Raw genomic sequence first — 12,719 nt, 5'->3', positions numbered from 1 at the left:
AAGATGAAAAACTTTGTTTTTAAAACTGCTTTGATACTAGTTTTATGAAAATTAAGAAAAAAACTCTGGAGCGATTCGCCCTTTAAGGTTGGGTTATATTTTAGCACTCTCTTTCCAGTCTCTCCTTGCTAAAAAGGCACACATCTGATGAGATCCACTCTATGATAAAAGCAAACTACAGAACTTTTGTATGTGACAGAAAATATTTTTTTTCTTCTCCAGAATACAACGAAAAGAGTCCAACTACCACAGCTCCAAGTAAGTAAGGCTAGTGAACATAGAGAGCCAAACCATCTAGTGCTCAAGCTTCAAATTTTAACAGCTTTTGTCTTTTACTGTGTTCACGTTTAAAAAAACAACTGAGCATCAAGACTAATGGCGTAACTAAACTAGAAGTTTACACTCTAGATCCAGACAGCCTCTATGTAGATGGTGAATTTGAACAAACAGTATCTTTAATTCTTTTGCTTTTATCAATGAGCAGCAACATCATATTTTTAAGTCAAGGGTAGGAAGCAGTAGACTTTCATTAAGTGCTCCATAGGCTGCACTAATTTTTGGAAGCCTTGGTATCTTTGCATGAGATACTTATTGCAATGTAATAGTTAATTGCAACACATTTTTTATTTGCTTGTGTGATTTCTTCTTACAGCTGTGGAGCCCCCTGTAGTGGTGGTCACCAAACCTCCAGTTGAAGCCACCATCCCTGAAGAAATTACTCTCAATTTTACAATCACAAACTTGCCTTACATTTCTTCTCTTGGGGACCCAAATTCTGCAAAATACAACTCCACCGCTAATGCTATGAGATACTTGGTGAGCACCCCTAATTTGCATGTCGTAGCCATATCCATGAACTGGTTCTGCAGATGAGTTAAATGACACCGTATGTGAACAATGGTACATGTTATGTTGTTTAGCAGATTTGGACCAGAGGTTCTGCTATCAAATTCAGTTGATGTCTTTAAATAGGGGGCAAATGTGTTTTAGCAAAGAATTATATACAGGGATATTAGAGGTTATGAAGACAGGATTAGTTGTAGCTTGTTGTTCCAGTGAGAAATCAGGATGCTATTTTGTCTTCCTGTGGATAAAGGCAGGTTTCAATTTAATGATTGTGTGTCTTTTTTCAACATAAACTATTATATTAGGTACATGAGGTAAGCATTATCACCACATATTATAGAACAATTATTCATCATATTGTATAGCATAAAGATACAGTAATGTCTTATAGAGTTGATTTTGTTTGTGATTTAAACCTAAATAGTCTGCAACATTTATCTGTATAAAAACATGAATATGATTATGTTACGTACATTAAATCAGTATTCCCTTCTTAGTTGGACACTACCTTCAAGAACAGCTCACTGAGTGGAAAGTACTTGAATTGTCGCATTGTCAACTTTGTGTAAGTGTCAGATATGTTATGGAAAAAAAAAATTATATATATATATATATATATATATATATATATATATATATATAGATATATATATATATACACATATACACAGTTTATTGATAGTTACCAGCATTCCAATGAATACAGATTACTCTTTTGCAGGTCAACGTTTCAGTCTTTATTTGACTTTCATCAGGACACAAATGAGTATATGAGCAGGACATACATATATAGTACAACCCATTAAACCAGTAAATGCAATTCAATGCAATCAATTAACTTAATGAGCAACTAAATATACAATGAAGTTACCCCACCTAAGTGAATGTATGCTGGGATGCAACTTTCACTACACGTGTGTATTATGTGCTTGCGGCTAGGTGCCATGTATATAGGATTAGGTGTGGCATTTAACTGCCAATCTATATGATAGGTTAGTGCAACAGAAAGTAGAAAGTGAATATACTAATGGTGCTATGTTAAAATTGTATAATGTATACTTCTGAAGGATGTGTTAAATACCTGTAAAGAAATTCGCTGAAACGTTGACCTGCAAAAGAGTAATCTCTATTCATTGGAAAAAGACCTAGAGTGCTGGAAACTATAATATAATATATATATAATATACACAGTCTATATAAATCTATAGACTGTGTATATTACTTTGCCTTGTTACCTAGCACCAGGCTACTACAGAATTGGTTTGGAGTGCAATAGCATATTATTGGGTTTTTTTTATATACAGATATATATATATAAATATATGTATAATGTCCAAGGGAAATGTAAGATATTGTTACATGATATTTAACTATACAGAATACTATTCCAAAACAAAAAAAACTTGAGAATAGAGTGAAGTAGTTGTTAAGATTTTAGTGCATTTCCTGGTTCACATTATAGGGGGTATTAATATGAAAAGAGTAGCTTACCATCAGAAAACCAATCTGATCTAAAGAATATTTATTTCGTTTTAGCACCTTTCTTAAAATACTATTTTATATCAATAATAAATACTTTTTATGAGCCAATATTTTTGCTAATATTTTTGTCCTACAGGTCTGTTGTCTCCGGGACAAAAGTAAATTCTCTCTGCACAATAACGAAAGACACATCAGGATCCCAGATTGACAGGGTCGCCTTCTATAATGAGTTGGAATCCATGACCCAAGGTGTTACCAAACTGGGAAGTTACAAGCTAGACAAGGACAGCCTTTATGTTAATGGTAAATTAAAATATTCAATCATGTATGAACGTCTTTCATAATATTCTATCATTGAATTTATTATTACTTACAATTAGCCCATACAGATTGTGTACGAATACATATTGATTTAAGCTATTTTCCTGTGTTGTAGGTTACAACAAAGGCACAGTCGTTACAAGTAAGTTATGTTATTCTGATATTACTCATTTCTAAACTCGCTTATTTAGGGTTATGTAACAAAAACAATGATAATGCATCATAGCGATAAGATTACTTATTTATTTTACTATTTAACTTAATTATTTGTTATATTTACATTTAAACTTTTCCCATGAACCTAACATGTCTTAATTTTTTTTTTATTTTTTTTTTAGCATCTAAGCCGCTAACAACCCAAATTCAGTCCTTTGGGCCTAAACAATTTATTCTTAATTTCACCATCACTAACCTGAACCACAGCTCTAGCCTGAACAATAAGACCTCAATCCAATTTATCACCAACAAAAACAACCTCGATCAGCTGGTAAGTGACATCTCATTAAGGAACCTCCTTCGCATGCTTAAATAAACAAATACGTTGTCAAAATGTGTGCAGTTCATAGATGTGAAGAGATGAACCATACCACTTGTGTTCTCACACACTGCCTTTACTCGACAATTCTCTGGAAGGTTATTCCAGATATATTTTATACTTGTAAATGTTAAAAACTGTATTCATCTCAAAAAAGCATAAAATAACATGACTTTACCTTTTTACTATTCAGCTAAACGACATATTTAAGAGGTCCGACCTAAAGAATTACTTTTTAAACTGCTCAGTCACAGGATTCAGGTCAGTACACTTTATTTTGCAAAATAAATATAATTACTCCTTAAGCTGATATGTCCAGGCATGTATTTTATTATTACTTTTTACTTAGCGCCAACAAATGGCAGCACTGTACATGAGGCCTTTGCTTGTGAGTTTACAATCTAAAGGAATGGGTAATTGTAACAAAAATAATGATGCAAAGACGGAGTAGTAGCTCTCTTGTAGCAGTAATTAGTGTAAGTAGTTTCAGGATCCATAAGAGAATGCATAAATAAAATTAACTGAGTGGTTGTCAGTTAGTGTTAGGCCTCACTGGTGGACTTGTGGTGTATCTTGCAGTAATAGAACAGAGAAAAAAAAGAAAAAACACTCACAATAGGTTCAGCATATTAAAAAGTCTTAAAAAGTTAAATTACAAACATATTTGTACAATTCCATGGTAAAAATAAGTTCACTTGTATATTGATATTTTTCCCTGTTGTGGCATAATTGGTAATGCATTGAGGGATTCTGCAGAATCCACCTCAAATAAATATGCCCCTTTCCCCTCCCCTATGATTTTGTGTGCAGGAGATGTCTTCAGCCAAATACCTCTTCATGCATGTGATATACCTACTTCAAATGAGCTCCAAAAGTCATTTGCGAGCACTTTCCTGCCACTGATTGGCTGATTTAAAATTAAACTGTCTTTTTAAAACAGATGGGAGATATGTATATAACAGACCAAGTAACACAGGCCTGGAATGATCATGGGGCAATTAGGACACATGCCTGGAGATGTAATTTATAATGTGTGCTATTTTACTAAATTGGAAGATTGCAGTTGAGTTTGATGGAGAGTTTTTCGGTGGCGAAATTAAGCATTGAAAGAATTATAAGCAAAAGTACACATTGACATAAATTAGTTTTGTGCTACTAAGATTAATAAGCTAAGATTAATAAAACATAACTATAAAATCAGAGCCTGATTGAGGGTGTGGACAAGCTTTATGTGATATTGCCTAAAGCAACAATAGAATGTGACTACTGATGACTTGTGTTTGTGATGAATATACCCTTTTCTTATAGGACAACTCCAAAGCAACCATTTGCCACGGCAGAATCTGTATGCACATTCAGTATAGATTTGCTATCCAGGGTTTTCTCAGAGGATGACATCCTTACTGCATTTGTAAACGTGACCAACAATGGTACTTTACTGGGTAACTACACCTTAGATCAGCAAAGCATTTTTATTGCTGGTAAGTTGGTTTCCACGGACCATGTAGAAATGAAATTCTGAAATCTGATATATGATGTTCTGAATCAGAAAACAATGATCAGAACACAATGGTTTCAATCCCTTTGCTATGTTCCCCTACTAAGAAAGTCAAACTATAGTATTTTTCTGTAGTTTAATATTTATTTATCAGACTCTGTGTTATTATTATTATTTCGAATAAACAAGTTACTATAAATATAAGTAAATAATTTTGTAGATTCCTATATGATGCATTTTGTTGTATAGGGTAATGCATTGTGTGATTAGAAAGGGGCTTATTTGTGTCAGGGGGAATGGATTGTTTAAAAGTGTATGAATAATAGTTAATTTGCCATTCTCTGCAGACTACAAATCAGATGAGCCTATTACTGCCACCGCTAGTACCACAACAATGACAACTACAACTACCGTGATAAAAGAAGCTATCCCATCAGCCACAGACTTGGGTTTCAATATAAATTTCACAATTGTCAACAAGTTTGTACCTTTGGATACTAATGAAAAGAATAAATTGCAGCTGGAAATTGAGAAACAAGTAAGTTGGTGCTACAAGATACATGCTATTCATATACCGGAATGCTAAACTTGTAGGTTGTATATAAAAGGATCATTTTATTAGAAGTTTTGCTGTATTAGTACTAATGTCTGAACATACCTATGAAACAATTTGTTGGAAAAAAGTAACAGTGTACTTTCTGTGCTGCAACAGATCTAATTTTATGTTCAGAATTCTATTCCACACTTTGTATAAATTAGCAGGAAATGAACAGCAATTTTAAAGGATTACTGCACCTTATTGAGCTCCAGTGCCAGTATGTCCCAGATGTCATATGTACTGTGGACAAAATTTGCATTGTGAAAATAAAAAAATAATGAATAGTTATTTTGTCACTTTGATTATTTTATCTATGGAAACATTTCATTTTATGGTTTTGCTAATTAAATTACACATAGCAAACTATTAAAATATTGCATCATATGTAAATATTGCAATAATAGTGACAACATGTTTTTGTCTTGTTTGCAGATGAATAATTTATATAAAAACAGTACTCTTGAAAAAAAGTTCAAATTCTGCAAGCTTATGGAAATGAGGTATGGGGCATAACACATTTTGGAAAGTGATGAAAAAGGCTTGCTATGTAAATTATATGTTTTAATTAAGAATATAGAAATAACTTAATTTTTTTAAAAAAAATATGTTTTGGGGAAACACTTAATAACTTACAAGGAAAACTAAGATCTTGTTGGTTTCAATTCTCTAGCTTTAATAATTCTGGCCCTCATAACAAGTAAAAATACCAAAACTTAAAATAAATGATATGGGTGCTTTAATATGAGCTGAATACCAACCTAGAATCCGGAAACAATATTTTATTGATTTATTGTTATGTAAACATTTACACTATATTGCTTTAGTGGTCTTATTGCCTTCCACACATTTGTATTTGACTTGTACACTTTAAAAATTGTAAAATGTCTTCCACAAATAGACACAATATATCAGAGTATAACAATACCTTCAATCCTTTAAAATCTTTTCACTTAGGAATGGGTCGATCATAGCTTCGTGTCAGTGCTTCTTTGAAGATGATCCAATTGTGACTAGGCAAACTGTGGAGAAAGAATTCTTCAATGGGACCACCACTGGAAGTCTTCTGGGAACTGATTTCCAACTCAAGGACGTTACTGTCACAGGTTAAGATACTTTACTAAAATCATGGTTTATTTCTGCATTAAAAGTTGTAGTTTAACACTGGAAAATACATACTAATTCCTAACACCAATTTTGAGTTATGGTTGAACTGGAAATGTATTTGAATATTGAAAACCTACTCAGCAGCTATTGTATAAAACCAGTGTGGCAAGTCTCAGAAAAACTGTAGAGTTACATAAAGGCTTGACCCTGCAACTTTGTCACAACCATTCTTTAACATCTGTCATTGTTAATCTTATTCAGTGAATATATGCATATAAAGAGTATTGGAGGGGGTTGATATATATATATATATATAAACAGAAAGAGAGCCAAAGGGAAGTAATTGTGAAATGAATGTTGCTTCTGTGGCTACTTTAAATCTTAGCAACATATGCAGCAAAATAATATATTTGGGTGAATGCTTTAGGAAATACAAAAATGTGCAATTGAATATTTGCTTCTTTTACAGAAATACCCCAAAATAAGGAGCTGCCATTCTGGGCCATCATCCTAATCTGCTTGGCTGTCCTTCTAGCCCTAATACTGGTTTTCTTTGCTGCCTTTATAGTAAGTAGAAAGAATCAATTTACTGATTCAGTGTCTTGCCTCCACACTATTAAAGATCTTCCTCTTGAACTGTGACACAACAGGGAGCCATACCCAGGACCTGCCATGTTTTACCCTAGGCCAGAATTTGTAATTCATAGTAATCTAGGTTGGGAAAAAAAACAGGTCTATCAAGTGCAAACCTGCTGTGCAGAACACATGAATAATCTTGAAGTGATTTGCAATTGTTGTTCAAATAGGGAGAATATTACTTTGCTAAAAAAGTATCCAGGCCCTGTTTAGAAGCCTCTGTAGTTAGTGAATCCAAACATTTTTATTGTTATTACTGTAATGATCCCTATGTTAGAACGGTGTGGTACATGTGTGAGAAATCCATGAATAACTAGCTATGAATATTAAGAAGCACTTAATATACCATGATTAGAAAGGTCTTACAAGCCTCACATTTACTAATGCCATATTGCCATAAGTGTTACATTTCCTACCCTATGAATGCTAGTAGAAATAACCACTGTATCAGTTATTTGGCTCACTGAAGTTCTACGAACCAAATTGCATTTTGAGACAGATAATTTATATTGTGCTAAAAAAATGATGGAAACAGGTAGTAAAGTTTCATTTAATTTAGGAAGCTCATAAAGACTATTTGAAGGAAGGAACCATATGAGGCGCAGGAAAATCAAGACTTTCAGTGTGTGAGCTGAACACTGTAGTCATTCGTTTTTAAAGGCATTTCTGTATATGTGATATTAGGCTATATATAAGCCCATATGTAACCATCTACCTAGCCTTCATGTTATTGAGAGTCTTACATAATATGGCTGATCACGTCACTGGAAGCCTTAATGGTATGGATTGTTTTCCACCCTACCCAACCTGTGATTGATAGCTGGTTGAATCTTTACAGCGTACTAACCTTTGATTTCTAGTACTGTAGCATTCCTCCTTACTATACTCCACCCATGCAGCTAGCTTGCTGACATAAATTATGGGTTCAGCAAACATATTTGCTATTCTTACTACCTAAAGATTGTGGTATTTTTTATGAAAAAATAAATAATGCATTTTTATGAGAAAGAACAGCCCATAGTCTGTCTAATCTTCACAGACATCACCGCGGCCTTCTTTCATGTATCAGGGTTCTTCTACATCAGATTTTCTCAGAAATACAGTATTCCTGAAACTTACAGTTTTGTACGTTTTTAAAATATTTGGTATCTGTATACGTAAGCATGTTTGTAGCCCTTAATATTAGCTTTACTACTAACATAACAAACATTTGTTTATCTTCACAGTTGGGTTTCTGGTTGAAGAATAAAAAAGGTTCATATCAAGTTCAGCAAAGCGTTTTGGGGACATATTTTCCTCACCTGGACATGCGAAAGCTTTATTAAGGAGTGTTCATCATCATCAACATGTTGTTCCACAGTAAAAGGAAAGCTTTTAAGACCAATTGGGAATTTTATTGATTTGTTACCAGAAGACTTTAAACAGCATTGAAGTGTAGAAGTAAATATTTCATTCATCCTTTGTTCCTTTGTCTCCACAAATGCCTATTTAAACAATAGATGATACCCAAAAAATAGTAAAAGTGTGGAAGCTTTAGTTTTCTTATCCTGTTTTAAATACAATGCTGTTTTCTGTTTTTAACTAGCTCGCTGGCGGCCTAGCTCAGATCCTAATTCCCAATGGTGTCTTTTTTAACAATATTCAGGGCAAGTGATGTTTGTGAAATACATTTATTGTATACTTTATCCAAATGGTGATTTATGGGACTAATACCTCGTACTGTATATGCATACTTTTTATTTTAAGTTGAGCTGATGTGTTTGACATGTATCGATGCCATGGCAGATCATATCCAATTGCCATGCTACACGTCTTTCAACACTTATTGTTTACACACAGGTGAAAGTTATGCATATACTCATTTCATTATAATTAATAGAATTATTATTGTTTTAAGCATCCTTACCAGGAAATGTGTCATTTTAAATAACCTCATGATCTTTCTCTTTGCACACCATTTATACTTATTTTGCCAATTATTTTGAGACTCGGTTCAATGTTAGTAGAGGTTATTTTTATTTAATGCTCCAAGAGTTAAATGCTGAAGTTGTTAATTCCTAGATATATAAAAGTTATTTATATTTATGAATAATATATTGTTTCTGTGTAATTTGAATAGGTTATCATGTCTGTGCATTTATAGAATATGTTACTTAAATTGTATATTCTCCATACAGATGCAATGTGCTAATATGTTAATAAAGTTATATTAAAGCATATATATTATTGGTTATGTGTTAAATAGGTACAATCTGGAGGTTATTTGTTCCTGGGTGTCATATTCTTGCTTCTGCTAGTAGTTGCACATCACATTCCTCTATTTAATCCCCACACAATCTGAAGCTGGTCTGCCCCTCCAAATACAAAATGCAGCCACATTAGCACTTATTTCCAGGACATAAACATTTCACATGTTGCTCTAGCCTGTAGCTTGTGTTGGAAGAGTTTTTTATAACAGTGTGTCTACTCTTGGAGTTGGGAGTTTCAGCCCTCCATTGGCTTCGGCCAGGGAGGGAAGAAGCGACATATCCCTTTCATGGGGAGTACAGCCCCAGAAAATGATAACTGGGGATTCCACTATCCTCTGTGCCCTAACCACTTTTAAATCACCGGAGCGCCTGACTTTCGTCACAAGATGGAGCACAAGCCCTTGGGCTTCTAGGCAAAAAAACAAAGATAATAACAAAATCAGTACTGCTGTCCTGTCCACAGCGTACCTACTGCACCACAAAACTAGCACTGAGCATGTATACCATTCATAAAGATAACCTGTTGGTGGGTATAGCCAGCAAGCAGGACACAAGTCCAACGGTTGTAACTGTTCTGAATAAGAACAGGTGATATGTGCATCTTCATACTTCCAAATAGTCTCAATTTTCTGGGGGGATGATTTTCATGCACTGTTCTGCTTTTGCAGGCAGTGGGAGTGCATAGGCCAGTTTGGGAAAAACCCTGATCTGCCCTGACTGGCCAGGGAAGTTAAAAATCAAAATAGATCTGTGCTACTGCAACACAATCCTCCATTGCAGCTCCCATTTTGTCTGCTCTAGCACTACAATTAGGCTTGACAGACACATAGTTGCTATATGAGACAAGGGATACCCAACCTATTTCCTCCACCAATAACCCCCAATAAAACATAGACATATTTTTCCCATCAAAAAATACTGTCTGTGTCCACAACCTTAACAAGACATCATCACAACTTCCCCCATTGCAACACTAAACAATGATCCCTCAACCTATCAACGTGCTGTTCCATCCTCCTGACCAATTCCCTCTGAGGAACAAGACCCAAGTCATTGCCCCAGAGTCAAACAGCACAAAGTAACATACCCCAAACCCGGAAACACATGTCCCTCCAACCAAAACCAGAAAACAAAACCACCAACATGATCCACTCCACAGGAAAGCCTAGCTGCTAACATCATAATAAACTGGAGCTTACCACCAATACCTGCACAGGCCTCCTAGCCCATTCAGACCCACCCACCTGGTTGTCTACGCACGAACACAAACTGACTCCCACTTCGGAAAGACCGTAGTGCTGAGCTCTGTGAGAACCTAAAACAAGACAGAGGGTCTACTGTAAGTTATCTGACGGCTCACAAGTGAAGTTAAGGCTACCAATCAATAACTGGAGCTATTGCAGAGTGATCCTCCTGACCCCTTTTATCTTCCCACCATCTGTCGTAATGCCATGAGCTTGTCCTGCGGAAGCCTGCACTCCCCTTTCCCAGAGTGAATTTCTAACCCCAAAAAACGTAAACAAGTTGTAGGGCCTCCAGCCACCAGCGGCACCCCAAACAACCCTGTTACCCATTCAAACATCCTTAATAGGGGGGGCGTGCATAAGAACATAGAACGGTGGTGGAAAACTCTGAGGTCCCAGGGAAGGGGAACGGGGTTGTACCATGGTAGGGTTTGGCTGGGCAGTGGGGTAAGGGTAGTGGGTACAGGTCAGAGGGTGGCGGGTGTCCCCATATTTATCTGCTAAACGAGCCGCCTCCTCCAGAGTGGTAGGGTCATGATTTGTTAACCAGTCCTTGATGTCCCCGTCTGCCAGTTGAAAGAATTGCTCCATTTAAAATTTCTGAAACACTTCTCCGGCTGTGACTGCCTCTCAACTCTGCAGCCAGCTGTGGCCCGCCTGACTCATCATGTGTGCCCATTCCAGATACGTATCTTTTGGACTCATGCGATGTTCACAGAACCTCCGGCAGTAGTCTCAAACAGTTCGCCCTTTTCATTCCTCAACGTACCAGCCAGTAGGTCCTGCAGGGCTGGTACGTTGAGGACCCGATAGTTATCTGCCATCCTTCTGGGACAGTAAGAAGAAGGGTCCCACCGTTTGACACCAGTGTAACGGGTTGCTTAGTTAAGGCTATGGATACCCTATTAAGCCTTTGCCCGTCCCTCAGTCTCCTCGGTCTCCCCTGACACAATCGCGGAATTGCAGGGGTTAATATTGGTCTCTACTAATATCAGTCAATGCTTTGCTCATATGGAGCATCTAAAGGGTAATAACAGCACTGACCTATTAAGTCAAGGGTGCTTCCAGGTTAATTGCTGTGAGTTAAAGATCTGCTGCAGTTCAAACTACTGCAGAACCAATTAAAACTGGGCTGATGATGATCAGATCCAGTGGGTCTCCAGCTTTCATATTTAGGGGGGCACATGGGGGCCAGGGACCAAAGTAGGGGGGGCAATTATAAAATGGTACATATACACTATATCAGGGCTCAACAAAACAGGGCGCCTAGGAGTTTGTCAGCCTCTTACATCCACAAAAAAATGGTGACGCGGGGGCGCTGCTGCTGCTGTCTGCCCAGAGGCAGCTTCAGGAACAGGGGGAGAGGGTTCAGCCCCAACACCCCCCTGCAGCCTGATCGCTCCATGAGAGCGACAGTGCAGCGTTAACCCCTTCAATTCCACAATTGTGTATAACACATTCGTGGCATTGCAGGGGTTAACATTTGTCCCCACAAGCTTGTGGGGACTAAATATCAGACAATGCTGTGCTCCAATGGAACATCAGCATTGAAAGCGTTAAAAAATATATATATATATATAAAAAAATAATTTAAAAAAAAACAACAAAAAACAGCACTGACCTGAAAGTCCAGGGTGCTTCCAGGTCAAATGCTGTAAGTTTAGTAAGTGGGCTGATGATGATCATTCCTAACCAACTGTTAGTTTAAAAAAAAATACTGGCTCCTAACTTTTTTAGCTGGCGCCTAGATTCACAACAAATTTGTCAAGCCCTGCACTAGATATATATATATATATATATATATATATATATATATATATATATGCATTAGACGTGCATTTTCAACTACATAATATATACCGTATTTGCTCGATTATAAGACGACCCTGATTATAAGACGACCCCCCAAAATCTGAATATTAACTTAGGAAAAAAAGAAAAAGCCTGAATATAAGACGACCCTAAAGGAAAAAAGTTTTACCAGTAAATGTTAATTCATGTAACCTATTTTTTTTAATAAAAGCTATGATTGAGAAAAATATTTTTTTTTTGTTTTTATTTCTTGTATTTTCCAACCTGTCCCCCAGTTACGCACATCTGCCCCCAGGCTTGCCACACCAATATGGCACTGTGGCCCATGATATGCCTTTTAACCCTCTATATGCCACTGTGCCCCATGGTATGCCTTTTGACCCCCTATGTGCCA

The 12,719-nt window shown here is 36.3% G+C and overlaps 1 protein-coding gene across 1 annotated transcript in view; it reads left to right on the top strand.

Moving 5' to 3' along the window:
- MUC16 (mucin 16, cell surface associated) overlaps nucleotides 1–9,239 on the top strand; it is a 60,768-nt gene extending 51,529 nt beyond the window's left edge. The window contains exons 37-49 of the mRNA XM_053464089.1: nucleotides 239–258; nucleotides 653–816; nucleotides 1,344–1,411; nucleotides 2,465–2,631; nucleotides 2,765–2,791; nucleotides 2,988–3,136; nucleotides 3,378–3,445; nucleotides 4,493–4,665; nucleotides 5,030–5,220; nucleotides 5,713–5,780; nucleotides 6,235–6,383; nucleotides 6,854–6,951; nucleotides 8,247–9,239. Of these exons, the coding sequence (XP_053320064.1) occupies nucleotides 239–258; nucleotides 653–816; nucleotides 1,344–1,411; nucleotides 2,465–2,631; nucleotides 2,765–2,791; nucleotides 2,988–3,136; nucleotides 3,378–3,445; nucleotides 4,493–4,665; nucleotides 5,030–5,220; nucleotides 5,713–5,780; nucleotides 6,235–6,383; nucleotides 6,854–6,951; nucleotides 8,247–8,345 (1,441 nt within the window). The 3' untranslated portion in view covers nucleotides 8,346–9,239. The remainder of the gene's footprint in view (nucleotides 1–238; nucleotides 259–652; nucleotides 817–1,343; nucleotides 1,412–2,464; nucleotides 2,632–2,764; nucleotides 2,792–2,987; nucleotides 3,137–3,377; nucleotides 3,446–4,492; nucleotides 4,666–5,029; nucleotides 5,221–5,712; nucleotides 5,781–6,234; nucleotides 6,384–6,853; nucleotides 6,952–8,246) is intronic.
- Nucleotides 9,240–12,719: the final 3,480 nt, after the last annotated feature.

Source organism: Spea bombifrons, chromosome 1, assembly GCF_027358695.1.
Source record: "Spea bombifrons isolate aSpeBom1 chromosome 1, aSpeBom1.2.pri, whole genome shotgun sequence".
NCBI lineage: Eukaryota > Metazoa > Chordata > Amphibia > Anura > Pelobatidae > Spea > Spea bombifrons.
The sequence above is the reverse complement of the archived record's forward strand: the minus strand, read 5'-3'. Positions and strand labels throughout refer to the sequence as shown.